Here is a 27,982-nt window from a genome sequence, read left to right as displayed (position 1 = left end):
ACAGCTTTGAAAGCTGTCCAGAACTTTAGCTGATGTATATATGTGTGTATATAATACATATAAAGCAGATACCTTTGCATTTAGCTTGCTTTTGAATGTTACATAGGATTTCATATAAAGTGAAGGATGAAACTAAGGTATGCATTAAGCTCTGATGGCTCATTATTATTCCCATGATGAAAATGCTATGGGATTGGTCATGTCTGTTTCTCAGACTACTTCTTGGTTCTGTTGTTTTTCTCCCCTTGGTTTTCATGTAGGATGTTGAAATATCAACCAAGGGTGAGATACACTTGAATAGAAATCTAGACCTCTGATCTTACATTGCCTTGCCTACTTGACAGGCAAATGCAATTTCCAATTTCAGTCTGCTGCAATGCTGACCTTAATTTCAGCTAGTAGCAAAGAAAACCCGCATCTTCTACTTCAGCAGAAAATAAGAGCACGATCTTCCAGATACATTTTGTTGTTTAGAAGGCCCCTGATCTTTAACAGTCACCTTGTCTTTCTGTCTATATAAAACAATATAACCCAAAGTAATAGAAATGTTAACTTGCAAATATTTTCAATAGATTTCACCTTGGGAAGAAAATGACTTTATTGTTTCTTCACCCAGTTTGGGAATATGCACCTGTTTCACAGTGGTATGCAGTCAGTACTTAAAAGACTTTATCAGGACTGTTTCCCCAGAAATGACATAGAAGGGCTTTCTACATATGAACATGTAGTATCACTTCCCCTCTCATTAACTCTTCTCTTGCCATCTTATTCTGTTTGATTAGTGATAAGATCTAAACTCAGACAGGAGAAAAAAAGTCATAGATGAGTTCCCAAATCCAATTAACCCTGTGTTCACAAATCTTGTTATCCACCCATGACATATCTAGTGCCGAATATATGAGGCTTGGTGTTCTTACGACAAAGTACTTGACTGTTTCTGTGTTTTTAATAGCAGCAGTAATAGACTATTTTCAGTAATAGACTATTTTCAGTTTCTTGTTCTCATGGACAATAAAGCTTGTTGGCTAAGCACTAAAGTCATATAAATTCAAGTGTAGCAGCGAGCCAAACACTTCAGTTCAAAAATGTGAGCATAGGATATAATTTACTCTTAAACTCTATAATACCCACATACATTCTTTATTCTACTGAATTTTAATTAGGACACCCTAATCCTGGTATCAACATACAACGCTTTTTATTTTGGTGAAAATTATGTGTATTTTCTCTGTTTTACATAATAAACCATGCTTTGTAGTAATGGTCTGTTGAGTGTAGCAGGTAGTGTCCTAGAACTGAGCACAAGATAAACATTCTGAATTGCTGGAAGATTCAGTAAAAGCTAATCATATTTATTATTTGGATTTGTGAATGAAGGAATTTTCTCAATGTGGAGCATATGGCAATCCTCACAAACTGTCTATTATAATTTGTATTAGTTTTTACTGCAAATCAATGATCTAAAAATATGCTCATTTCTGATCTGGCCATTGGTCCATGGAAGCAATGTGCTTTATAGGTTGCAGAATAACTCAGCTGTGCAGGGCAAAGAAAGAAAAGCACAGTCTTGGCTTCTGTAGATTTCCACTGCTAGACAGCCTCACCTTTGTCTGGAAAAAAAAGGGGAAAAGAACAAAACAGAGAAAATTTTCCATCCAGGAGTGCAGATCACTGCGTTGAAGCCATCTTTAGGTCTTGTTATGTCACACTGAAATGGAACATCATAGCTTAACGCATTTCTTTTTTTTTTTTTTTTTTAACTCTTTTGCAAAGATACCTTAGAACGCTTTAAATATACTCTGTTCTAGAGTGGTTGTTTCTGGAGCTGGTACTGGAAAGCCACTGAAGAAAGCATAATATCCAACAGCAACAACATGGAAGCTACAGCTCCTGATGAAAATAAAACTGAATTGATGGCTACCAATGAAAGAAATTAATGTTGAAAAGGAAAAGAAATTAATATTTAGGAACTCTCTGGAAGGAAAGCCACTGTAAAACCTTAGCCTACGAAATTTGAAAAAACTCAGGAACTGATGTTTTTCTCATGTGGAGTGATTTTAAAAAATATCTTTTTGTCCATAGTCTGCATCTGAAAGGAAAAGAAAAATTCTGGTGATCTTGAAGGATCAGAGAAGTGAAATGAAATTTTACAGTGAAGGGTCAGCAACCACACAGCATGCGATTTAACATTAGGCTTTCTGCATGATGTTGACAGAAGTTCAGATGTTAGTCCTCAGTTCAACTGAAGTGAAGGTTAGAGTGCATTTTCAAATTAAAACCAGCAACAGCTGGTAACTTTAGCTAAATCATAGGTATTTTTTTGCCAAAGCATCTCTCCATGTGACAGTTTATTTGCTTAACTTTTTTTTTTTTTTTTTTGGTAGACTCTCTCTCTTTTTTTTTTTTTTCACTTTTAATGCATATGGAAATCAGACACCCAAGTCAAGGAAGCCAAATTCCTTTCTGAAATTCATAAAATGAACAGTCCCCTCCAGTGACCTCATTCATCTCAAGACAAGCATTTGAGATAGGTCAGAGCAAACACCTACAAGTACTCCTTACTTTCCGTCTACTGAACCAGAAATCCATATGATCAGTTCAGACTTACACATATAACTTTTAGATATTTAAAGCCAAGTGAGATAACTAACCCCTACCCCCTCTCTAAGATTAGCACATCATATAGTTCGTCTGTTGTTATACAAGAAGCTATACTTACAGGTGCTTTGGTGCTTCAGTGCTTCACCAGAAATCTTTTAAAAGTATAATTTGAAGTTATTGCTACTGTTTTTAAAAATTATTTATTAACATATAAAAATGCTACTGCATTAAGAATATGCTATTCATAAATATTAATATCAATGCCCAGCCTAGTTACATATTCTAGAAACATAGCAACAGCCAGAAGATACTATAACAAGCCATAAATGTGATTAGCCATGTCTTAGAAACATTTTAGTTATCGACTAATCATTTATTTTAAGAACCATCATAAAATTATTCTTCTTTCATTAAGCCCTCATTGAAACAAATATACTTGGCTAATGAAAATTAGCAGCAATCATAGTGAAAACTCCTGCTGATTCACCCAGGAGGGTGATTGTGGATATAGATGTTTCCACCTTGGTGTCACTGGTGCAAATCCAGCTGGATTTGTAGAGATTTCAAACTACTCCAGATTAAATGTTTATTTGTTTATCTAATGAATTATGAATCTTGGTTTCGTTCCTACTGAACAGATGTCCAAAACCCCCTAAAACACATCACTACAAGAGGTAACAGCTGTCACTTTTGTTAGCGATGCTGTAAGGAGATAAATAAAGCAGTACATATGTTTACACTGGACTGACTACTCCTCCCTTAGGGTCATACTACCACACTGCTACAGGTCAAATCTAAAGTATAGAATGTGAACTGGTCTGTAATCTCTAGGAAAATAATTTTAAAATGTCATTTTATATACATCTAGTTATGAGCTTTTCTTTTCTTTTAATTCTTTTTGTAAAACATATTACTTTTTCTTAAAAAAAGGATGAAAGTCCTTCCTCTTAACAGGTAGCAGATTAGTTAAACACTGGAACAGACTGTATCAGGCTAACCTTGTCTTTGATGAAGGAGATGGGTTAGCTGACATCAGTGACATCAAAATTGGAGGCAGGCTGGCCTGCAGTGATCATGCACTGGTGGAGTTTGTAATCCTAAGGGATATGGGTCAGGCAAAGAGTAACATCGGGACTGGGAAGTCTGGAAAAGCAAAATTCCAGCTCTTCAAGGGATTAGTCAATAGGACCTCCTGCAAAACTGTCATTAGGGACAAGGGAGCAAAAAGAGCTAGCAGATCTTTAAGGACACTTTCCACAGAGCACAGGAGCTTGTGATCCTCAGGTGTAAGAAATCAGGTAAGGGTGGAAAGAGGCTGGCATGGCTGAGTCAAACTAAAGGGCAAGAAGGAAATGGACAGGCAGTGGAAGCAGGAACAGGCATCCTGGGAAGGGCATAGGGATGCTGCCCAATTGTGTAGGAATGGGGTCAGGAAGGCCAAGGAACAGCTGGAGCTGAACTTGGCAAAGGATGCAAAGAATAATAAGAGTCTCTACAGGTATGTCAGCCAGAAAAGGAAGGTCAAAGAAAGCATACCTCCTTGATGAGCATAACTGGCAAACTTGTAACAATGGAGGAGTGAAAGCCTGTGGTACTGAACAACATTTTTGCCTCAATCTTCACTGGCAACCTCTCCTCCCACACCTCTTGAGTGGATGGACTGCAAGACAGGGACTGGAGGAGCAATGTCCCTTCCACTGTAAGAGGAGATCAGGTTGAAGACCATATGAGGAACCATTAGTCTATGGTACCTGATGAGATGCATCCCAGAGTCCTAAGGGAACTGGCTGATGCAGTTGCCAAGTCATTCTCCATGATATTTGAAAAGACATGGTGGTCAGGTAAAGTTTCTGGTGACTGGAAAAAGGGCAGTATAACACCCATTTTTAAAAAGAGTAGAAAGGAGGACTCTGGGATCTACCAACCTGTCAGCCTTACCTCTGCATCCAGCAAGATCATGGAACAGATCCTCCTAGAAGCTATGTTAAGGCACATGGGGGACTGGGAGTTTATTCAACACAGCCAGCATGGTCTTACCAAGCAAGTTTTGCTTGACCAACCTAGTGTCCTTCTATGGTGGAGTGACTACATCAGTAGGCAGGGGAAGAGCTAGACATGTCATCTATCTGGACTTCTGTAAGGCCTTTGACATGATTCCCCACAACATCCTTCTCTCTAAATTGAAGAGGTATTTGATGAAAGAGCTGCTTGGTGGCTGAGGACTTGGCTGAATGGTCATATCTGGAAGGTAGTGGTCGACAGCTGAATGTCCAGATGTAAGCTGCTGACTAGTGGTGTCCCTCAGGGGTCCATATGGGGACCACTGCTTTTCAATATCTTCACCAATGACATGGACAATGGAATCAAGTGAACTTGCAGTCCAAAATGCCAACTGTATCCTGGGCATCAAAATAAGTGTGGTCAGAAGGTCGAGGGAGATGATTGTCCCCCTCTGCTCTGCTCTGGTGGGAGCTCACCTAGGGTACTATGTCTAGCTCTGGAGTCCTCAGCACAGGGAAGACATGGCCATGTGGCAGTGGGTCCAGAGGAGGGCCACAAAAATGATCAGAGAGATGGAACACCTCTCCTAAGAGGAAAAGCTGAAGAGAGTTGGGGTTGTTCAGTCTGGAAAACAGAAGGCTTCAGGAAGACCTTATTGCAGCTTTTCAACACTTAAAGAGAGCTTTTAAGAAAGATAAGAACAAACTTTTTAGAAGGGTGTGTAGTGATAGGACAAGGGGCAATGGTTTTAATCTAAAAGACAGTAGATTTAGCCTAGATATAAAGAAAAATTATTTTACAATGCGGATGGTGAAACCCTGAATGGATTGCCCATAGAGGTGGTAGATGCTCCATCCCTGGAAACATTTAAAGTCAGGATAGACAGGGTTCTGAGCAACCTGATCTAGTTGAAGGTGCCTCTGCTCATTGCAAGGGGTTGGACTAGATGATTTTTAAAGGTCCCTTGCAACCTACACTATTCTGTGATTTCATGATTTCTCAAGAGCTCTCCTAGCCTTAATTACTTCAGAAATGATAGCACCACGGAAAAGAAATTTCATCAGTAAAAATGAAAAGTTAACGCATTTGTGTTGGATATAAATAGAAGCAGCAGAAATCTCCCCTGAAATAAAGAATAGTTAAAAGGTCCATGGCAGAAGTGTGTTGACAAGTTGGCAAAGGGAACATTTCCTATGTTGCAGATGCACACAACACCGCTCTCCATAGTATCAAACTAGCAATATCTCTGAGCATTGCATCCAAAACAGGCAGAGAAAGAAAAGTGTTATGTTATCATATGTTAGCACAATGCAGCTTGAGGGCATGTAGGGGGTGCAGATTACAAGCCACTGAAAAGGAAGGGTCCTAATAGAAATTCAGCTTATCTTAAGCAACAGGCCTCCTGCAGTTATATCAGAAGATAATAATATATCAGCCATCTCCTGATGCACAGTAAATAACATAAAAGTGCTTTGCCTGCAGGCTGAAAGCGTCACTGATAACTGGATAGTGGAAACTTTTGGTGGAGTGCATATCCTGTGCAAAGGGTCACTAGAATTGGTTTGACAATGAGGCTGAATGACAAGTAGTCAACAAAAATTGATTACAAAGTCATGGAGAACTGAAAAAAAATCCCAACCAACCAAAAAAAAAACCAAAAAACAAAACACCAACCAAAAAAGAAAAAAAACACTTTTTAAAGAAAAAAAAAAAACAAACAACAAGAGAGAAGAGTATTTCCTTACCCATGCTAGATACAAACCCTACTGGATGCTGATGTGTTGTCTTTTCTATTATCACTAAACTTGGATGGCTCAGTAAGTGCCATTGTACCCACTAAGTCAATACTGAACTAGTATTAGAGCAGTAAAGATTATGTTTAATTTTACTGGCTATAATTAAAGTACATAAAATTACAGGAGTAATTATATTTTTATACCTGATAATTTAAAGAGGGACTTATCTTTCCCCATGCAAAATCTAGGTGCTTAGTTTAAGTGAATTGCCCTTAGTACTTGCTGGATAAAGAGAGGTATCTCCAAGGTATGATTCACCTTGGGTCTGTTAGAATAACATGAATTGCCTTCTGTGGGTCTCTTACTCTCCACTGACTACATATGGAGTCTAAAGGACTCATATGGAGAAAAACCTCAAGTTTCACATAGGTTGATCACTCTTAAATTCCATTTCAAAAGAGCATTTTCACTTGATTTAGCGTCTGGATAGTTCAAATGGATGCATTCAAAGGTGACAATCTCAGCATTCCTGGAGCTGCATATGAAACACTATCTCCCACAAATTGTGCTCTGTGTGTGGCAATGCAGAGAAGGTGGATTTTGGATTCAAGACTGTAAATTAATAATTCATTGGTAAAATAATCTTTGGGAAGAAAGGATCCTAGGGGACACTGATGAATTTGTTCCTCAATGAGTAGTGATAATTAAGTGATCTGTAGTAGCCTAGATGGGTGCTGGGAGGAGATGGACAAAACTGTGTTAATTATCAGCAAAGGCTTGTTTTTAGCTAACATTGAACGGAAAACTTAGCCTCCCTCAGTCATTCACCTGTGAAAATAAATTCATGAAACCATGGGAAAAAAAAAAAAAGGAATTTTGAGAGAACATCTAATCATTCTAAGTATCTGCTGGGAACAACTTAACAGTTATTTCCTCTTATTTCCTACACACAGTGTCATTACCTGGCAAATTTTCATGCATTTCAAAGGTTAAGAAAATTGAGGAAGGACAAGCAGGTTTTAGTATGCAAACAGTAGCTTGCACAGAGATTCTTCCCACTAAAAAGCACTAGGTAATATTAATAATTAGGTAAAATAATATTGCCGCTATTAAGGTAGGCTCTCCTTTTAGTAACAACTCATTTGGAAGCAGCAACTAGGTTGTTATAAGGATTGAAGCTGAAGTCTAATAGGGTTTAGTTACCAAGCACGGTGAGTGCATGGGACTTTTGATCCAAGCTTAAAGGGGTAGCAGAAAGAGAAAAAAGAAAACACACCAACCTACCTGACCATCTGCAGTAGTTTTTGCAAGACAAGGGACAAATCTGTTAGGCAGCAGTATATGCTAGAAGCAGAAAGAGCCCAAATTTCTAATCTTTCATTTGCTGATGCCAGCTGCAAGGAGCAGAAGGATGGTGATGTCTCATTTCTGTGCAGCAATGCACAGACTTTTTGCATCAATCTAAGAATCTTTAATTCCCACTGACTCCCAACATGGGAGCTCCTCATATTGGTCATCTCATGACTATGTTCTTCTTAGGCATGAGCAGAACCAACTCTGAGATTTAGTTACTTTCCAAAATAGGTTTGAATTGTGAGGATTAGTTATCCAATACCCAAACACAATTTCAGGTCTCACTGATTTCAGTGGAGATGGAAGGGAAGAATATCCACTTTAGAAATTAGGGTTGGTGATATTTTCATGTTGTATAGTCTGTGAAGGCTTTTTTCACATGTTCCTTCCCACCCCTACACACACAAACACACACACATATATACAAACATCCTAGTTTTTTACAGTATATTTTTTAACTAAAGCCTAACTCTACACCACTCTAGAGCTTGATTTCCCTCTACAGTGAATAAGGTGATGTTTTACACTCATGCTGGCCCTGCAGCTTTACCTGGCAGAGGCAAAGAACAACAAGAAAATACTTTACCATCTTCAGAGATGATAAATCTGAACAGAGCAGGACACTTGACAAAGACTATTTCACCCACACTTGCAGGTTTCCAGCATGTAATATTGTCCCACATTCCTGGGCAACCTATAGAAGGAGGGATAAAATACATTAATAGTGGAAATCCATTCCTTTCTTCACACTGTAATTGCACTTTATAGTTGGTTCTTTTTTCTATCCACGAAAAATATGTTTGTTTAGAATGATAAACAGTGTCATTTTCCAGCAAGCTTTCCCTGGAACAAAATAATTTTCATTCAGAGGAATAGCATAAAACATGTAGTTGCATGGCACAATACTGGCCAGACTTTACCCTTATAGGAGATGACATTCCTTAGTCTTAGCTAAATCACTCCAGCATATACTAGAAACAAATTTTCCCTTGAGCATGAAATCAGCTATCCAGTAGTACTGGGTTAAACCTTCTTTTATTTATGGATCGCATCTTTGATTTAAATTCTATAAATTTCTGCTAGGTGTAATCCTTGTCAAAGTTTGGGTACTGGTACATTTTGGAATTTGACTCAGGGTGATGACTGGAAACCGAAAAAAAAGATTCTGCTTCATCCTACAGACATTTTTCTGGGTATGTGAGGGAATTTCACCTCTTTCTTGTTTTTTGTTTCTTAAAAAAAAATACTGGGAATAGAAATGTGATTCCTTAGTAAACAACTGCTACAATATCATTCACTATCTTTACTGCAGTCTTTGCTCTAGAGAATATAAACTCACAGTGTCAGAAGAATGGTTTTAATCTCTAATGATTACTTGCATAAGCTAAAGACAGAATCGGGCCTTTAAAAACTGTTCCAAGATTTCAGATAATCTTGTTACTTCAGGTAACAAGCTTTGAACTACAAATATGAGTGGTAAAGATCCAACTTCCTGTTACATGTATGTTGAAAGAAGAGGTGATGAGGTTGTGGATGGGAGTTGTTTTCTCTTAGGATACAGGAAAAATTCAGGCCTCATGCTACTGTAAATACAACAAAGTAGCTCAGCTCCCGCTTTATTCTGATCACTGTGTCAGAGTCATGACTGGCTTGAAAGAAGCAAACCCTCTTGTAATTCTGTAACCCACCATCTTACTAGCTCATAAACCTAGAAGACTTATCCAAACTTATTCAGCGTACAGAAAAACTCAGAGCAATCTCTCAAATTTCCTAATGCTTTAAAAAATAATGTAGTGAAGGAATCTCAAATGGGAATCATCTTCTACCTCAACAAGAAAAGAAAGAAAAACTAAATCTAAATATCTCCACTACTTATTTGCATTTATTGCTGAGATCGAGCACATAATCTTATCAACTGTTAAAAGACCCAAGCTCCATGATTTCCTAAGGGTTTTCTGCTACTACGCTCTCTCTTTGAATACGTGTCAAGCAAAATAAGATTTTCAGTGAAAGCAGATAATACTTCAAAGTGTCATACTTTTAGACTGGCAGAAGAACAGTATAATGAGTTATGGGTGTTCAACTTCCAGAAAGAGTGTGAGCTTCATCAACTTTGGGGATAGTAGCAGATTTGCATCACTGGAGAATGTATGTTCACAGGACTGGAACTGGTGTATTTTCTCCATCAGCTTCAGTGGCAGGGAATCAAGTTCCCTCTTTTCTCACAAAAATATAAATCAGATACTACCATGTGTGTTGGTTAGGGCAGTTCTGAGTGTTACAGCATTTGAAGAATTGTGTCGGTGTCAAATAATGTTACAATGACAGCATATGATAAGCAGTTGGTGACCCTTCTTTCAAATTCAATTACGCAGCATCAGATTATGTAATATAAATTAAAAATCATGCAAAATCCTGACCTTGTTAAGTAAAAAACCCTTCAGCTTTGACAGATCCATAAAAATGCAATATTACTGAAAAATGCTCATTCAATCATTGCAAGAGCTGAAAAAAAAAATCTTTTAAATTTCTCCCTCCTCCTCTTTTTTTCACTCCTACCCCAGGTTGTTTCCTTTGCCAGATGAGGATCTCATTGTACAAGTACTGTGATTCACTAGAATGTCTCCAAAAGGCTCAAAGACTGCGGTTTGAAAAGTTTTGTGATACAGTTAATGTACTAAAAATGGAAATCAAAATCACATTGAGCGCTATTAGATTTTATTGTCTTTGATAGCTAGTGTCTGTCCACACAGTAGGAACTATATTTACCATGTAAATATGAAGATGCGTAGTAACAGGTTTATAGTTCACTGCTGTATGGTCTCTGTACAAAAATAAAGGATATGTAAATATCCATGGTAATGAGGAATTTGCTTACAAGAGGTGTTAGAAACAATCAAAATTGCTAATGAGATCTTCTGAGAACCACCTGCTAGCCTTGCTTGCTTAAATTTAATGGGTTTAATAGCAAAACAGAAAACTTTCTTATTTATTATTATTTCAACGTCAGTTGTCTTCCAAACACTAGGATAGCAATAAATACTGCAAACCAATCCAGAGATATGCAAGGAAATCCTCATGCTGCAGAAAGGAAAGTGAAGACACGGGATAAATATTTCATGGCACTGTGTTTCAAATTCAGTTATACCAGGTGTTTTTTTTTTTGTGGTAATACCATGCAGAGCTAAAAAATAGCCCCATTTAAAAAGCCATTATAAGTTCATTGCACTAGAAAGCACTGATGTGCTGACATTGGAAGAGAAGAAGGAAGAAGCAGAGAGTCAAGTATTTTGCCTTAGTTACCAAAAGAGGTGAGTGATGGAGAGAATGGAAAGAATTCAGTGTCAGTGAGAATATTGCCTGATCCTGCCTGGAAAAGCATTTTTGGAAAAAATAATTTAGAAGAGCAAAGAAATGGATGACAAAAAATTAAATAGAATAAAGGCCAGTGTTCAGTATCTCTTACATTTGTAAACCATGATGCAGCCAGCAACTCCTGCTGGGTGAAATATGTCCACGGAAATCAATGTGACTTGAGTGTGAAACTGCACAGCAGGGTTCTCCTCTGGCACTGACGGTATGTCTCCATTGCTGTGTGGCTTAGGAATGCCCAAGCTAGCTTTGAAAGAAGTAGCTCAGATACTGCAAGCAGCAAGGTGAAGGTTTGAGTGGGCAATTTTTCCTTGTTCTTGGTATGTTAGAAATTAGTAACAACAAGTTATATTTTTAAAGAATAAGATTTCATGTAGGCCAGAGTAAAAAAAAAAAATATGGTGGTCTTCTTAATGGATGGTCTTAAAAACAAGGCACCCTGAAGAAAGGACAAATTCTGCCCTCCCTTCCCATATCTGCACTGCAACCTGCAGACTGAAACTTGTGTTTGGTAAACATTGTAAGATTCATGTCGGCTAACATAAGTCATGTAAAGCTTGGCATCTAGTTTTGGATAAGTACTCAGGCTCTCGTAGCACAGGCAGAAGAGTGCTTCATCTTATTCAGCTAGTTAACTCCTCTTCAATGGGATGGATGAATCTTGGGACCCCCTATTCCTTGTCATTGACTTGAGGACAAACAAAGTAGTCATTGAACTACAGGATTAGTCAGAACTGATTTATTTTCAGGTGGCTGAGACTTACCCATTGTCCTGGTTTTGGCTGGGATAGAGTTAATTGTCTTCCTAATTTTTACCCTCTTCAGATAAGCAAAGTTTTTTCTGTAGTTCCTGAAGGAGACTTTCAAGATAGGGATAATCCCATTTTAAGGTGACAGTGGTGGTGAATCATCATGTGAAGTGTACTTCCATCTCTCCACTGACTACACTCAGCAGAACAAGGCCAAGAACCAGCTTAGCCTAAAGAGCTTCTTATTGAATGGCTGAAGCTTGTATTCCCTATGTAGAGTCTATGTAGACTTCTGGAGTAGGTATGACCCAACTCTGCCCTCTGGGCAGAGGGTTTGACCAGTGGCCATGCAGCCTCCCTTAGCCAGTTCCTAATCCTTAGCAAAGGAGTCTAGCTGAGGGTTGGGACAAGTTGCAGCGGCCTGTGAGTGGTGCCAGCATAGCTGTGTAGCTCCTAAGCAATTCAAACCACAGCTGAATCATGGTGGCTGCTTACAGCCACCATGAGAAGCCACATGATCAATCCATATGTCTCTGGCTCAAACTTATTGTAAAAGTGAGATATTTAGACTGTAAGCTCCAAGTGGCTGATCCACCTTGGGCAGTTCTTGTGAAAAGAACTTCGAAAAACAGAGTCCTGATTTCAGTTGAAGCACAACATGGATCTTATATGAATTTCATAGGAAGCTCATGACACCTAAGCCACTGAAAAAGAACAGCTCTTTCATAACAAGGGGGAAGCTATGGAGATTTATCATTGCAGAATCTTCTGATGCATTTCTTAAAGTTATACCTAGCACTTTTCCCATCCCTCACTTCAAATTAATCCTCTTGGAGCAAAACACTTTCTCTCTAACCTGATACTCCTGGCAGCAGAAAGGCTCCCTTCTTACCTGAGATGTCTGGACAAGCACTAAGATGGAAAACAAAAAAAGCAAGCAACGCTGGCAGAATAGCAGTAATAAAGATCTCTTCTAAAGTTGCTCACAGTCCCTCAACTTTTCCTCCTCTGTCTCAGGCTACCTTGAGAGTTCCAGTTTTGATAGTGGCTAGATATAAACCCAGATTTTAGATGGCCCATAGCTAAAGTTTACCAAGTTTAAGGAATGCACCTTAGTTTAAATCCACTGATTACATAGGCTGTTATCTTCCACAAACACAAAGTCACCATGTCACCAGGACTATGTACAAACTGTTCTACAGATTTGTGCCCTGCTTTCTTATGATGTCTCTACTGCAATACCTTCATTTATACATATATATATGTATTTATAAAAATCTCTACATTTAAATCCTTTTTACAGAATCCAAAACATCCTCCTATGTCCTTATCCTGCCCTAGTGCAAAATGCACTCCTTCTCATCTCTGCTAACTTTTTGGCAAGAGAAGGTGAAAAAGCAGATTTGGTTTTTTGGATTGCAAGACTCTGCATACAAATTCACTGCTCAACTTTTTCACTCCTCTTAATAAAGAAGGTAAGCTCTACCTTTCCCCCTCTCCATGAAGACAATTATTTGACATCTTTCTTGTGCTCAGCACACCACTTTCACAAAATATATAGGTGTTTGCATCTTTGAGACAGCACACCTCTGTCAAAAGTTGCTGACTTTATTCGGTGGACTTAAAATTATTGGGTGAAGGGGAGGAAGTGAAAAAAGGAGTAAAATGACAATGGACAAAGGGATTTATGATTCATATACAGACAAAAGGGAATAGAAAAGAATTTGCATAAAATCTGTTTCTGTGGGAAGTTAAGAAAAAATGTAAATACATAAATTCTAGACTGCTGTTATATTTCATATATGGAAATAAAGGCTTGAGATGAAAATCCATCCTTTTGGCTTGCAGCATTCAGTTTGGTTTTCAGTTCTCCTCCTCATTTATTAACTTAAAATATCACCTTCAAGGTCATATTGCCTTCAGTAGAGTAATATGAAAGGAAATGCAATGTTACAAGCCAGCATATTAACTGAATTATGCAATGCACAATAACTTTAAAAGGGCATAATACATATAAAGCCTTTCAGAGAGGAGGAATATCAGGTCTTTCTGTTCTTTCATAAATCTAGGTAAACACCAAAATAAATAAAGGCTGAAAGAAGGCCTGGGTGTGACGCCTAGATTTTCAAAAGCAATTGACATTTCAAAGTAATAGTATCTTGTAGGAGCTCCTATTACAGAAATAGTGGTTCTCTAGGTCTTTCAAGTTAGGTAACAAACTTATAACACTGTCAGATCCAGTAGTCTCTTAAAGTCCAGGCCGTAAAAGAGTAGAAAAGAAACACCAACTGAAATGTCAAAGTCCTAAAAGGTGAAAAAACCCAAACAAAACACCAAGGGTAAAAAAATACTAAAGCAAGACTTTCTGTGCTGGAAAAGAGAGTACTTGGTCGTGCACAAGAAAAAAGTTATTCCTTCTTTAAATGTCTTAGATACAAAGCAGGCACTAAAGATCGGGTACAAGGGAAAGCTGAGCAGAGAAAAAGAAAGGCTTTTGCCTTCCCAGTTCTGCTCCCAATAGATATTTTAATTATTTGAATGAAGGTTAATTATTCTTTCAGAGTATGTCATCCAGACCAGCTATGACACTAAGAATTTGTTCCTCTATCCAACTTTTCTACTGCTGCACCAAGATGCACCCTGCATTGTCTCATGTGGTATTTATTCATCTTAACAGTATAAACATATATGCAAGTCTGAGCTAAGTTCTACATTTTTTTTACAGTGCATAAAGAAAACCAGGCACCTCCAGAGGGCACTTCTAGAGGCTTTCTAAGATAAATTATCTTCCGGAGATGCGTATTTTCTTCCACTGATTAGAAAAGGCACCAAAAGGAAGCCTAATCTCAAGCTTAAGACAACTGGAATTAGAGTAGAGAAATTCCACACATATAGTACAAGCGATTTGGCTAGGGCTCTATGTGAAGAAAAATAAACTGTGCTCAAACTTAGGAACATTTGGCCCACCTTAGTATTTTCCATTACCTTTCTTTAGCAGGTTGCTGCACCTGGTATAAAGTTACACAACACTATGTCTATTTAGAATCCATTGTTTATGTAATGATACTAATATAAACTATGATAGCATTTTCTACTGCTACCTCATTATCAGTAAAGTGAGTTGTTTTATGGGAAGACATTTTCAGAGATCTAAGATGTATTAAGCGCAGCACTGTTTCAAACTATTAAAAATATCAGCTTAAGTTTTGAAAGAGAACATTAGAAAAAATTATTTGAGATATTTCACTTATACACCAAGTTAATTCTAAATTATATTAAAAACTAAAAGTGAAAGAAGCAGGTTTTTCTTTGATTGAAATGGTGAGGTGGCATAACACTAGAAAAAGATGAGTGGAAGATACTAGGCTTTGACTCTCAAAAGATATATATAGCTTTTATAGGAATATAGGAAGGAATAGAAGTCCATATACTTTACGTTTGCCAAACATACACTGTATTATTTTAGAACGGAGAGCTAATCTTTTTTACCAAAGTTTAACAGAGAGGATTTCACTTGGTTTGGATGTTCTGGATCACTCAGGCACCTTGGTTCACCTTCTGACCACCTTAGGACTGAACCACATAAATTATAAATTAGAACTCTCTCCTTATTCCTACTAGTTTGGTGGGGGGAAAAATAGATACAAATACACAAGCCACTGTTTGACCATGATCTGTCTCAGAAATGAAAAGAGAATGAAGATCTTCCCACTCACGAAAAATTCAGCCATTAGAACCAATCTCCTCAGGAGGGTGAAAGTTTCTTCTCTGAGTCTCATGTGAAACACACCTCAGAAGAAAGGCTAATACCAAATTATTGTTAATTTTATTTGAACATTTTATAAATTATAAAGATCAGCCTTTAAATGACAGGAGCTGCTATCTATAGAGAGGTATAAACCTTTTTTTCTTCTTTCAAGCTGTTTAATTCTTTACAACTACAGAATATTTATTCTAAGTTGATACTTATTGCTGTTCTTGCACTCACCTGTCCAGAAAACCTCATCCAAGAAAATCTCCAGAATTCTTTAAGTGCTGCCATGCAATTTGCATTAGGTGAGATTTGGAGAGTTTTAAAAGGAAACCAGTTTGGCAAAATCTTTGGAATATTTATTTGTCTAATTATACAGAAGAAGAAAAAGCCAATAATCTGAAATTGAGAGGTTTTGATTATTTAAACTTTCTTTAAATGTAGTAGAAAAGAATGATTAATCTGTGAGAAAGTTACCACTTTGCTGCTTTGAAGGCAGAGAGACTGTGAAATTACACAGAAGAAAACGAGATTTTATTCCAACACTGTGAAGAACAGAATGACACAAGCTGCCAGAACCTGAGCCAGTGCCACGCTTACCAGCTGCAAATAATCTGGCATCACTCAGGACATGGGCTATTTGAGATCATGGGGTAATGCTGGAAGCAGCCTTGCCTGGCAGCAGTTGGTACCCCTCACTTCTTTTATTGCCTGTGGCAGACAAAATGACTGTCACCATTTTACCCCACTGCCACATCATTCTGACTGACTTCCCTCCCCTCTCAGGAAAAGAAAAGACCATGGACTTTTCATAGAATCATAGAATAGTTAGGGTTGGAAAGGACCTTAAGATCATCTAGTTCCAACCACCCTGCCATGGGCAGGGACACCCCACACTAAACCATGCCACCCAAGGCCTCATCCAACCTGGCCTTGAACACTGCCAAGGATGGAGCATTCACAGCCTCCCTGGGCAACTCATTCCAGTGCCTCACCACCCTCTCAGTAAAGAATTTCTTCCTTATATCCAGTCTAAACTTCCCCTGCTTAAGTTTTAACCCGTTACCCCTTGTCCTGTCACTAGAGTCCCTGATGAAGAGTCCATCCCCAGCATCCTTGTAGGCCCCCTTCAGATACTGGAAGGCTGCTATGAGGTCTCCACACAGCCTTCTCTTCTCAAGGCTGAACAGACCCAACTTTCTCAGCCTATCTTCATACGGGAGGTGCTCCAGTCCCCTGATCATCCTCGTGACCCTCCTCTGGACTTGTTCCAACAGTTCCATGTCCTTTTTATGTTGAGGACACCAGAACTGCACACAATACTCCAAGTGAGGTCTCACGAGTGCAGAGTAGAGGGGCAGGATCACCTCCTTCGACCTGCTGGTCACGCTCCTTTTGATGCAGCCCAGAATACGGTTGGCCTTCTGGGCTGTGAGCGCACACTGAAGCCAGCTCATGTTCATTTTCTCATTGACCAACACCCCCAGGTCCTTCTCCACAGGGCTGCTCTGAATCTCTTCTCTGCCCGACCTGTAGCTGTGCCTGGGATTGCTCTGACCCAGGTGTAGGACCTTGCACTTGGCATGGTTAAACTTCATCAGGTTGGCATCAGCCCACCCCACAAGCGTGTCGAGGTCCCTCTGGATGGCATCCCTTCCCTCAAGCGTATCAACCAAACCACACAGCTTGGTGTCATTGACAAACTTGCTGAGGGCGCACTCAATCCCACTGTCCATGTCACCAACAAAGATGTTGAACAAGACCGGTCCCAACACCGATCCCTGAGGGACACCACTCCTTACCGGTCTCCAGCCGGACATCGAGCCATTGACCACAACTCTTTGTGTGCGGCCATCCAGCCAGTTCTTTATGCACAGAGTGGTCCACCCATCAAATTGATGTCTCTCCAATTTAGAGACAAGGATGTCGTGTGGGAGTATCGAATGCTTTGCACAAGTCCAGGTAGATGACGTCAACTGCTCTGCCCCTGTCCATCAGTTTCACAGCCCCATCATAGAAGGCCACCAAATTGGTCAGGCAGGATTTCCCTTTAGTGAAGCCATACTAGTTGTCACAAACAGCAACAGTCTTTATCAACTCTATCTTGTATTAATTCTCCAAGCTAAGAGAGAAAGATAAAGGGAGACTATTCCACTAGTGTCTAGCAGGCTTTTTATATATCATAGAATCATAGGATCATAGAATCATCTAATGGTTTGGGTTGGAAGATACCTTTAAGACCATTTAGTTCCAACCTCCTTGCCATGGGCAGGGACACCTTCCACTAGACCACGTTGCTCAAAGCCCACTCAATCTGGTGCTACATGACTTATATGAATTTCTGAGAAGAGCATAGTAAAAATACTGGCTAAATTTTGAAGAGTTAGAGAAAAAGTCTGAGATAAAGCAATGGAGTAAGAACCAGAAATATGGGTTCCTCTTCCTCTGTAAGATCCTACCTGAATGGATCCTCCCTTTCACAGGCACAACCTATCCATTAAAAGTGACTGACAGAGGACAACAGGGTGTAGCACTATCACCCCTGTCTTCGTGTTTTGAATGGTTTCAGTTAACAATATTAACTAAGTGTACAATTTGTTGTGGTGATGTATATTATCTAATATATTATCTAATATAAAAAAATATTATCTATATTTTTACCCACAAATGTTAATGTGCCTCAAAGTAAACCCTGGATTTCAACTAAGGCTGCAGGTAAGGAATCTTTCCACAGCACTGAAGTGGGACACAAACTTTGAAACAGTCTCTGGGTATGAGGCTACTCTTCAATCTTAAAAAAATCCCAACATAGAACAAGATTTTCAATGGAACTTATTCAGACAAAGCTTGAGGTCAACAATTGCCTAGTCAATAACATTTGTCAATAATTTTGACTTGTTTCTTAAATAGACCAAAGAAACCAGACATGTATTAAACAACTGAAAATAGCAACTGACCTCAAGTCTATATGGCTGATAATTTCAGAACTTAAATTCTGTTACACATCTATTAAGTTCCCTCAAAGGAATTTACAAATTATCATAATTTAGATTTCATTGTAGCTCTGGGGTAAGAATATTTTCTGCCTTTTGTACAGCTGGAAAACAAAACAAAACAAAATAAATGATGACACTGAAATCTAAATACTTGCTGGAGCAACAGTTGTAACAGAACTCATAAAGAAGCTGCCCTGTCCTCTCCACTTTCTTGCTTTTGTGTCATTTATAAATAGCTTTGTCTCAGTGGAAAAGGTACATTTGTGGTAGAAGATAACTTGTAACAGATCTTTGGCCAAAATTATTTCTGATGTAAAAACAGTGACGCCAGTGTGGATACTCTTGAGAGGCATTTATTCCTTGTTTATTCCTTCAAATCTTCTGAGAATGAGAAATGACTGAATTAAGTAATTTCTTCCAGTGTGCAAATTCCGTAATCTCTCCTGGAAACTGTTCTAGTGGTGAGTCAAGCAATTCCTTATTAGAGCCCATGAGACCTTATGAACTACTGAAGGAAGCAAAGGAAACAGATACATTATGAAAAGCCAGTTCATACTCTTTTAAGACTCATGTTAACACATTGCATTTCATACTCCTGAACAGGAAAACAGAAGCTGTATTTTGTTCAACTATCTGGAGTAACTGAAGCAGAAACCTTTAAGTAAGGTGTGATTCAATAAGAATGTCAGAGTTTAACAAAGCTTGCCTCATACTGAACTACTCTTGCTGCCCATGATGTATTCAGGGTAGAAAAATTAACACTTAAAATTAAATGCAATCCAACCTCACAAGGATTTGCCTACAGCTGGAAAATTTTGGTCAGTATGAAAGAGAAGAGAGGAAATTATATTACTACCCAGCAAGCTCCCAGCCACTAGATGCCTTCATGTCAAAAGTAAAGATATGTCTATGCCTTCATCTGGGCAGTTTACAATCTAAAGTCAGTGAAAAGGCATTGCGAGGGATTTTTTTTTTTTTTCCTGGAAAGATATATTTTGCAGAGAGAGAAGGGGAAGAAAGGGCAACTAAGATGATTAAGGGAGTGGAGCATCTCCCTTATGAGGAAAGGCTGAGGGAGCTGGGTCTCTATAGTTTGGAGAAGAGGAGACTGAGGGGTGACCTTATTAGTGTATATAAATATATAAAGGGTGAGTGTCACGAGGATGGAGCCAGGCTCTTCTCAGTGGCAAACAATGATAGGACAAGGGGTAATGGGTACAAACTGGAACACAAGAGGTTCCACTTAAACTTGAAAAGAAACTTCTTCTCAGTGAGGGTGACGGAACACTGGAACAGGCTGCCCAGGGGGGTTGTGGAGTCTCCTTCTCTGGAGACATTCAAAACCCGCCTGGACACATTCCTGTGTAACCTTATCTAGGTGTTCCTGCTCCGGCAAGGGGATTGGACTAGATGATCTTTTGAGGTCCCTTCCAATCTCTAACATACTGTGTGGTACTGTGAAATGGAATACAATGTAGACTGGGAAGGAACCTCCAGCGCCATCACACCCAGACCAGCACTATCATCAACAAGCAGAGGCCATTTAATTTAATCCAGAAAAAGTAAATGTGTACGCACTGCTCACAACTCTGTGTTGTGTAAGCTACAAAATACAAACAGCCTACAGTAAAGTGCAAAAAACCAAAACCCACAAACATTATATGAGACATAGGAAGAGGTCAGAAATATTTCCAATGTTTAGATATATAACATGTTAGGTGAAAATGTCCAGAAAACCACAGGAAGTGGACACAAGAAGGCCCAACATTACAGTGGTGTTAATGTGGCAAAACGTGAACTGCTAGAGACAAGATATTTCTCATTTGTTTGCCTGTAGGTCAAAACAGGTGTGGTGGATGTGTCTTTCTTTCTCTAAATGCTGGAATGATACAGGAAAAAATGGGAAGTAGTCATAAGAGAGTGCTGAGGCTGCCATCACTACTTGACAATTTATGCTAGAAAACTAGTAACATACAGAAATATGCATCAAACCTCCAACACTGCTGGTTTAGTCACTGCCTTCATAAAAGCCATTGCAGTAGTCATTGCAGGAAGTGATATTTTGGCAAGAATATGGGGTTTAACCATATTTGGGAAAAAAGTGTCTGCAGATCCTCATTTTCCTTTTGCTTACTCCTTTAAATGAGGAGTTAATTCAAACAAAGTCAATGAGTTTCCCCATGTATAAAGCTGTTGTAAGTCAGAGACTAACTGGTTTAGAGAGTTCGATATGGGTTGCAAAAAATATGAAAATGAATTAAGTGTATTACTCGTTTTCCCTCTCTTCTTAGTAGAAAATGTTAAAGACCTAGTGGGAAGAGAAAACGTTCTGTGGTGTTGTTCAAAAAAATGTGTGGGCAGGCAATTACACTCCCATCTGAAGTAATAGATAACTACGAAAATTTGCATATGTATAATGAATATTCTTTTACTGGTCGTGTTTCTTGGAATGTGGAATAATTATGGGAAACCAAACAATAAGCTTAAAATGATGTGGGGAGGTCACAGAGATGACTCCCTGCACCCAGAGAAAATAAATCATAACTAAAATATCCAGAAGGTAATTTGGGAGTTCTCATTGTCTGTGACATTCTCATTGGCTGGACAAAGGATGAGAAAAATATGTTACAGGGCAAAATTCTGCCCTCTTGAGTTATAAAGTTCGAGAAACTTCTTCATGCTTCAGTCATTTGATAATTTTTGCCTTGCAATGGACTGCGACAGCATCAGCGTCATATAAAGGTGGCAAAAATACTCTTCAAGATACTCTGTCAGTGGACAGATGTTGTATTACTTAGCAGATATAAAATTAACCCCTGTTGTAAAACTCAGATTTAGAAGTTATTTATAGGCATAGGTATGTATCTATATAGGTATACAGTATAGGTATATATTTGCATATATCCTCAGATAGATTACTTTGTCCATAGATTAACTTAGGTTATATGTAGAAGAAAAATTAGAAAGCACACAAAACCCACTCCATTTGTAATCCTAGAGAGAAATCTCATTCACGTGAACAGGAATGATCAAGTGTAGTAATCATACCATTTAAACTTTTCTTCATTAGTTCTCAATCCAGAAGAATAATGGAAAACAGATCAGTGAATCTGGTATATCCTGTACAAAGACAATTATGAAATAGTTCTACTGACTGGGGGTGCTGTATTTAATTTTGTTCTAGCTTATTCAATTATGATAACATGGTTTCTGTTTTAAGCAGTTTGCAGGTTAGCAGAGAAGGGGTACAATTATATTAGTCATTTGGCTGTATGACCAAAATCCTGGAGCAGATTCAAGTACTTTCACATCATCTGAACAAAGACGAGGCATGTTCTTAAAATAGATATGACAGTCCTTTAGCACATGTTAATGAATTGTTTGGCTTTCCTCTTGTCACAGGATTTGGGCACACTCTTTTTACACACTCTAATAATTGTTTTTCTCTTCTAAAGCATTTCATTGTGTATTGACTTTTACGTCCAGTAATTTTTTCACCCTGGTCCTGAATAGCCACTCACTTATGAATTATTCTAACCTTGCCTTTTGTTTTGATTGTGATTTCTAGTTACATTGTTTCATTGCACTTTCTTTATTTGTTTTCTGTATAGGAAAGAAACCAATTCTAGCAACTGTGTAAGCATGAAATGTATAGCTTGATTATCAAAAGTGCAACGTGCTATAGAAAGGCAGGCATTCAGAAAGTCTGAAATGGCTTTTAGAGTAATCAGAAAGGAAAGGAAAAGAATCAATAAGAAGAACATCTGCAGGCATTCATCCACAACACCCAGCTCTGCTCTTGAAGGGTGAAAACTGCATCATCTACTTTCAGACATGTGCCTTCCCTGGCAAAGCTAATTGGGCAGGATTTCCATATATTTTACTCAAAAAAACCAACCCAAAACAACAAACAACCTCAAAACCACTCCCTCCTGTCCTCCCCCCCCCAAAAAAAAAGAAACCACCACCGCAAAACTAAACCAAACAACCCCCCAGACAAACAAATCCTACAGAAAATAAAACAGTATGTGTGAATTATGGAGAAGGAGATAATCCAGGACTTGGAAGTGAAATAGACAGTTAATAATCTCTTTAAGATTATGGACACACCTGAAGTGAGATTCAGGTTGTATATTAGGACAATATTTAGGTGTTTTAATATGCAAACTGAATGTAAATCTCAGTATCCATCGACTGTACAAAGAGTTTTGGGAGACTAGTCAGCTAATCTAGCCAATAAATTAGATGTCTAACATCCAGTCATGCAATTTTTCCCCAAGGAAGCCATTTTCCTCCAAATACAGAGCCCAGTACAGTTCTTTTTACTGAAACACTATTGAAAATGCCTGTTGAATCCAGTGGGTGTTGAGGTTGGAGGCTGGGAGCAGCAGAATTACAAGTGGAGAGGGGTGAGAGCTGTTCCTGGTGCTGACAACAGAACCTCCCACCGCCGGCTGGGTGTTTGCTGCTTTTCTTGTGGTAAAAGGTGTGGTTAGTTTAAGACTTACTGAAATCTTAAGAGTGTGATTTATTAGTAATCTTTTCAGAAAACAATCTTGTAGTAGCCATAAATATATTATTACCTGTGAGGTGAGTCTGTTTGGATATGTTCTTATGGCTTGAGGCTTAAAAGTCTTAAAAGTGAAACTGGCTTTAAACTACATGTTTACAATATGGTGTCAGAGGCAGGCAATTACTTTGATTCATCTGTAAATCATTTATAAGATGCTATGTATTCATCAAGCTGTCAAAATCATGAGTCTTCATGGCATCCAAGAGCAGAATTCAGAAATAAAGGAAAAAAAAGAACATTTATTTTAAGTGAGATCAGTCTGAAGTCTGGTTGGCAAGTTTCCTAAATTCTATTCCTTTCCAACTATCTTGCAGGAATAATATTTGAAAACAAAAAAAAAAAAATAAAACAACAACCCAAAAAACCAAAATCAACCAACTAACCAAACAAAAACCAATAAAAACAAAACCAAACCAAAGAAAACCTACCAAAAACCAAACAGAAAACAAAATCAAACAAAAACAAAACAAAAAACAAACAGAAAAAAAAAACCCAGAAAACAAAAAAAGAAGAAAACCTGGTTTAGAATAGAACTCTAGCATTCATTATTCCTGTAGATATGAGGAAAAATCAGATCACACATCAAAAGGAAAGAAGGTATGCTACCCTACTTCTGACGTATCTGAAAAAACAAATTATCTTAAAATATATTCCAAACATAGGCTGGACAAATCAAGTTTTATTTTTTTTCTTCTTCTTTTTCTTTTTTTTTTATTTGCCATGAAGGAGCTTATATGTCCACTTTAAGAAAACATTCTGCTTTCAGACAGTTAATACAAGATTAATTTCACCTTTAGACTTCAGCATGGCATTGCTGAAGTATTCCTGCACCACAGAATTTATATTAGAGAACAAAATCTTAAGCTGGGAAGCATAACAACCAGAACAGACCAAGTTCATTTTTTTTTCTAATAGAGCATGCAATATTATTCTCTCTAGAATGAATGTTTCAACACATTAAGTTTTATGACCCCCAGAACAAAACACGAGAAGTTCTTCTTTGCTTCATCTCTTTTACAAAAGTTTGGAAAACTGCGTGAAATAATTGAGAGATCTTTCTCTTTGTCCTTTCCTGTTCCTTCTATTCCATGGAAGGAATTTGGGGAAGCTATTATACATTTCTTTTTCCCTCTCTTTTGCCAGGAGCAAATTACCATGCACATTCTGAGTCAGCAGTGCTGGCTGGCATCTCATGGGCAAAGCCAAGGATCTCCCTTTCCCCACCCCCATCCACCCTTGCACAGAAACTAAAAAAAAAAAAAAAAAAAAAAAAGGGAAAAACAAACAAAAACCCAGTTAATATTGGAGACAGTTTCTGCTGCCTTGCTCTTCCAGTGATGGAAGAGGCCAAGAGGTCATGAAGTTCAGCAGGTACTGCAGGGATGTCTCCACTTTCTAAATCTCTTCAGCATCCTGCAAAGGAGATTAAGAATTGCTCCATTCTAATTTCCAACAAAAGAAAGAGCATAGCTTAACTGCCTAATGAAGCAGAAATATGGAGAACTTTGTGGAAAAAAATAGGGCTTAGTAAGGGCTTGGGGAGTTGATATTTAAGGTGTTATTATGCATGTAAGCTACTTTACAATTCTGCTTTTGAAAGTAAGTGAAACAGAATTATCTCATTTTTGCCATGGTGAGAGTACCTACAGATATTTTTCTACTGCTTAGCAGACAGAGTAGTTAATAACTTGTTATAGTACTGTAACTTGCTCATCTGTCTGAAGATGATTTAACTTACTGTCCTTCAGTTATATTTTGCTGAGGAAAAATCAATATGCAAAACCTGTCAGAGGTCCAAATTATTACACTTACTCAATTGCATGTATTATTGAGTAGGCAGTTTCTTGTAATGAAGTTCTTGGCTTAAGTTTGCAAGGTATATTAAGAAGTAGTGCATGTAGCTCAGAATAAGCTGAAACAAGAATTGAAATTGCACAGTTGAGCAATTTTAGTGATTGGCCACCTGTGTGAGTATATCAGTGCTTGCTAAAGTCTCATCTGAAAAATACATTTCACAGTAAGGAACAGGCTAAGAAGACTCTCTTGAATCTTGGTCTAACAACACTTGACTCATGACTAGAACTTTTCAAGTGATCCTACATACAAGCAGATATCAAAAGGACTGATTCTAAATATACAAAATATACAGAATGTTCCTCCAGAAGCCCATACACTGGTGAAAAGGAAGTGATTCTTAACAGTATACAGAAAATCTTCCTGTTATTAATGGAAAGCAGCCGGAATTTGCTCTAAACCCTTCTTGTTCCCATTGTATTTACTGTTCTCCCACCTCTGTCAGAGGTACAGTGCTAGTGCTAGTGGGAGAGTTTTTTCAGAGGAGGTGCATGAGTTGGTCATATCTGAATTCTGGGTAAGGAGCTTGGATCCATAGGAAGCCTGAAGAAAGGAGTAGGGATTTTGTAGCTAAGATAATTGGGAAGAGTTCTGATGGCAGGTTGAGCATGCTGGGGTTTAAGAATAGGAAGGCGGTTAGTGCATTTGTTAATATATTTGCATATTCAGCTAGGAAGAATAAGGCAAATGGCCCTGCAGCATATTTCATGTTCAAGCCTGAGACTAATTCAGATTCCCCTTCTATAAATTCAAATGGAGAGAGGTTTGCTTCGAATAGCATGGAGACATATCATATTATTGTGAGGGATCAGAAGGAGATGAGGTATAGAGGTTCTTGTGAAGTGACAAGGAGTTTAAGTACAGGCACCCATTCCCATTAATGAAGCAAGCAGCAGCTGACGAATGTGCTTTCTAGAGTGAGATTCAACTGACCAATTGCCAACATCTACTTTTGAATAGCCCTCAATTTTTTTTGTAAGGATAGAAATAGGCAATCCTAGAGAACAATGTCTCTTATCTGAAAGGAGACATTTCAAATATGTCTGATGAAGTCATTCCCTCAAAAAGCCAACTTTTGTCCATTAACTGGGAAGGAAGCGTCAGGACAATAGCTGAGATAAAAATAAAGGAACAAATGGCAAGAAATCTCAAGCTCCATGAGAAAAACTCCATGCTGCCTCACTGAACACACGCCCTCCTCCCTCCCCCCAAAAAAACCCCACCAAAAACCAGAAAACAACCCCCCAAACAAAACAAAACCAACCAAAACCCCCAACCCTAATATTGTTGTCAACCTCATATCAAAGTAGAGAAGGATAATTGAGGAAGTTCAAACAATGCCACCTTCACAGCAGGCTCACAAATGTCTTATATATCCCAAAAAATAAGGTCCAACCAGTTCACTTCCTGGGCTGTGCTACTGCTAAGCCTGTTAAATCTACCTCTAACGAGAGGCTGAATGAACGACTGAATAGAAACAAGGCAGAAACAGAAGGATATTGTATGATGCTTGATGACTACCATTGTAGTCTCATGCAAATGACCAACTGTGCGACCACAGTCTCCAGTAAAGTGTGAGTACAGCGTGAGTAAAAGGAGAGTCTCATCATGCTTTCCTGCAGCAGACGCCAGGTTGAAGCACTGCTTCCCATACACACTTCTACTGGAAAAGCTTTGTATGTTCCACAAGTTCATAGCCCTGTCAGCTGATGAAAAACCAGTGTCATACACTGTGTTCCTGCTGTAGCATCTCTATTCATAGAACCATAGAATCACAGAATCACAAAATCATAGAACGGTTTGGGTTGGAAGGGACCTTAAAGATTATGTAATTCCAACCACCCTGCTGCTGAGTTGCCAACCCAGATAAACATAGATCTTACACAGGCTACATGTCAGAATGATACCATAAAGAATCTAGAGGCACTTGCAATTTATGCGTACCTGAATTTGGTCCTAAAAATCTTCAAAATAATTCCTTAATTCTTTTTCTTCAGAAACTTATTGGACACTAGAATACAATACACAGGCAAATTCTGTGGTTAATTTAGGATTTTTCTGAAATGTTGTCACTGCCAGTGCAGAGTAATTCAAAGTTAGTGCTGTCTTAATCCGTGTTTCATCACTAGAAATAAAGATCCTAGAAACCAGTCAACTGTGCCATTGATTCCAGCAAGAATCGAATTCACTCTTACTGCTGTGTTTTTCTCAGCAAGAGTAACAATCTAAAGAAGCAATAAAGACTTACTTTTGTCAGTAAATATAGCAGGCAGCCACAGAATATGCCATGGGAATAGGAACAAAAGACCATTTTCACAAAATTACCTTTAAAAGAGTATCTTTTTGTCTGACACCTGACTCACACATTTTCACAGAAACACAATCGGCTTTCAGGACCTTCATGAATACATTTTGGATGCAAGGAAACTCTTTAATTCAGCACTGAAATGTATCTCCTTCTGCAGAAGACTACAGTAGCTGATGGGATACAGCGCAAGCACACAGTACAAAAGGAGCTGCAAAGACCTGATGAAAATCATACTAAAATCATAGATGGTCAGTCACTTATAATTCAGATGACATGATAATAGTCTGTGGGAATTTTTTCTGCCATGATACTACAGACTTTAAAAATTTAAATGACTGTAAGTTGTCATAGAATCATAGAATAGTTAGGGTTGGAAAGGACCTTAATATCATCTAGTTCCAACCCCCCCCGCCATGGGCAGGGACAGCTCACGCTAAACCATGCCACCCAAGGCTCTGTCCAACCTGGCCTTGAACACCACCAGGGATGGAGAATTCACAGCTTCCCTGGGCAACCCATTCCAGTGCCTCACCACCCTCACAGTAAAGAACTTCTTCCTTATATCCAATCTAAACTTCCCCTGCTTAAGTTTGAACCCGTTACCCCTTGTCCTGTCACTAGAGTCCCTGATGAAGAGTCCATCCCCAGCATCCCTGTAGACCCCCTTCAGCTACTGGAAGGCTGCTAT

General features: G+C 38.5%; 1 protein-coding gene across 3 annotated transcripts in view; it reads right to left on the bottom strand.

Annotated features, from left to right (window-relative positions):
• ADCYAP1R1 (ADCYAP receptor type I) overlaps positions 1-27,982 on the bottom strand; it is a gene marked incomplete at its 5' end in the record, with an annotated part of 104,689 nt that overhangs the window by 47,025 nt on the left and 29,682 nt on the right. For all 3 annotated transcript variants that reach the window (XM_080610180.1, XM_080610181.1, XM_080610182.1), the window contains one exon: positions 8,278-8,385. In XM_080610180.1, the coding sequence (XP_080466306.1) occupies positions 8,278-8,385 (108 nt within the window). The remainder of the gene's footprint in view (positions 1-8,277; positions 8,386-27,982) is intronic.

The sequence above is a fragment of the Psittacula echo genome (genome assembly GCF_963264785.1).
Source record: "Psittacula echo genome assembly, chromosome: 2".
Lineage (NCBI taxonomy): Eukaryota > Metazoa > Chordata > Aves > Psittaciformes > Psittacidae > Psittacula > Psittacula echo.
This window is presented reverse-complemented; position numbering and strand designations above follow the sequence as displayed.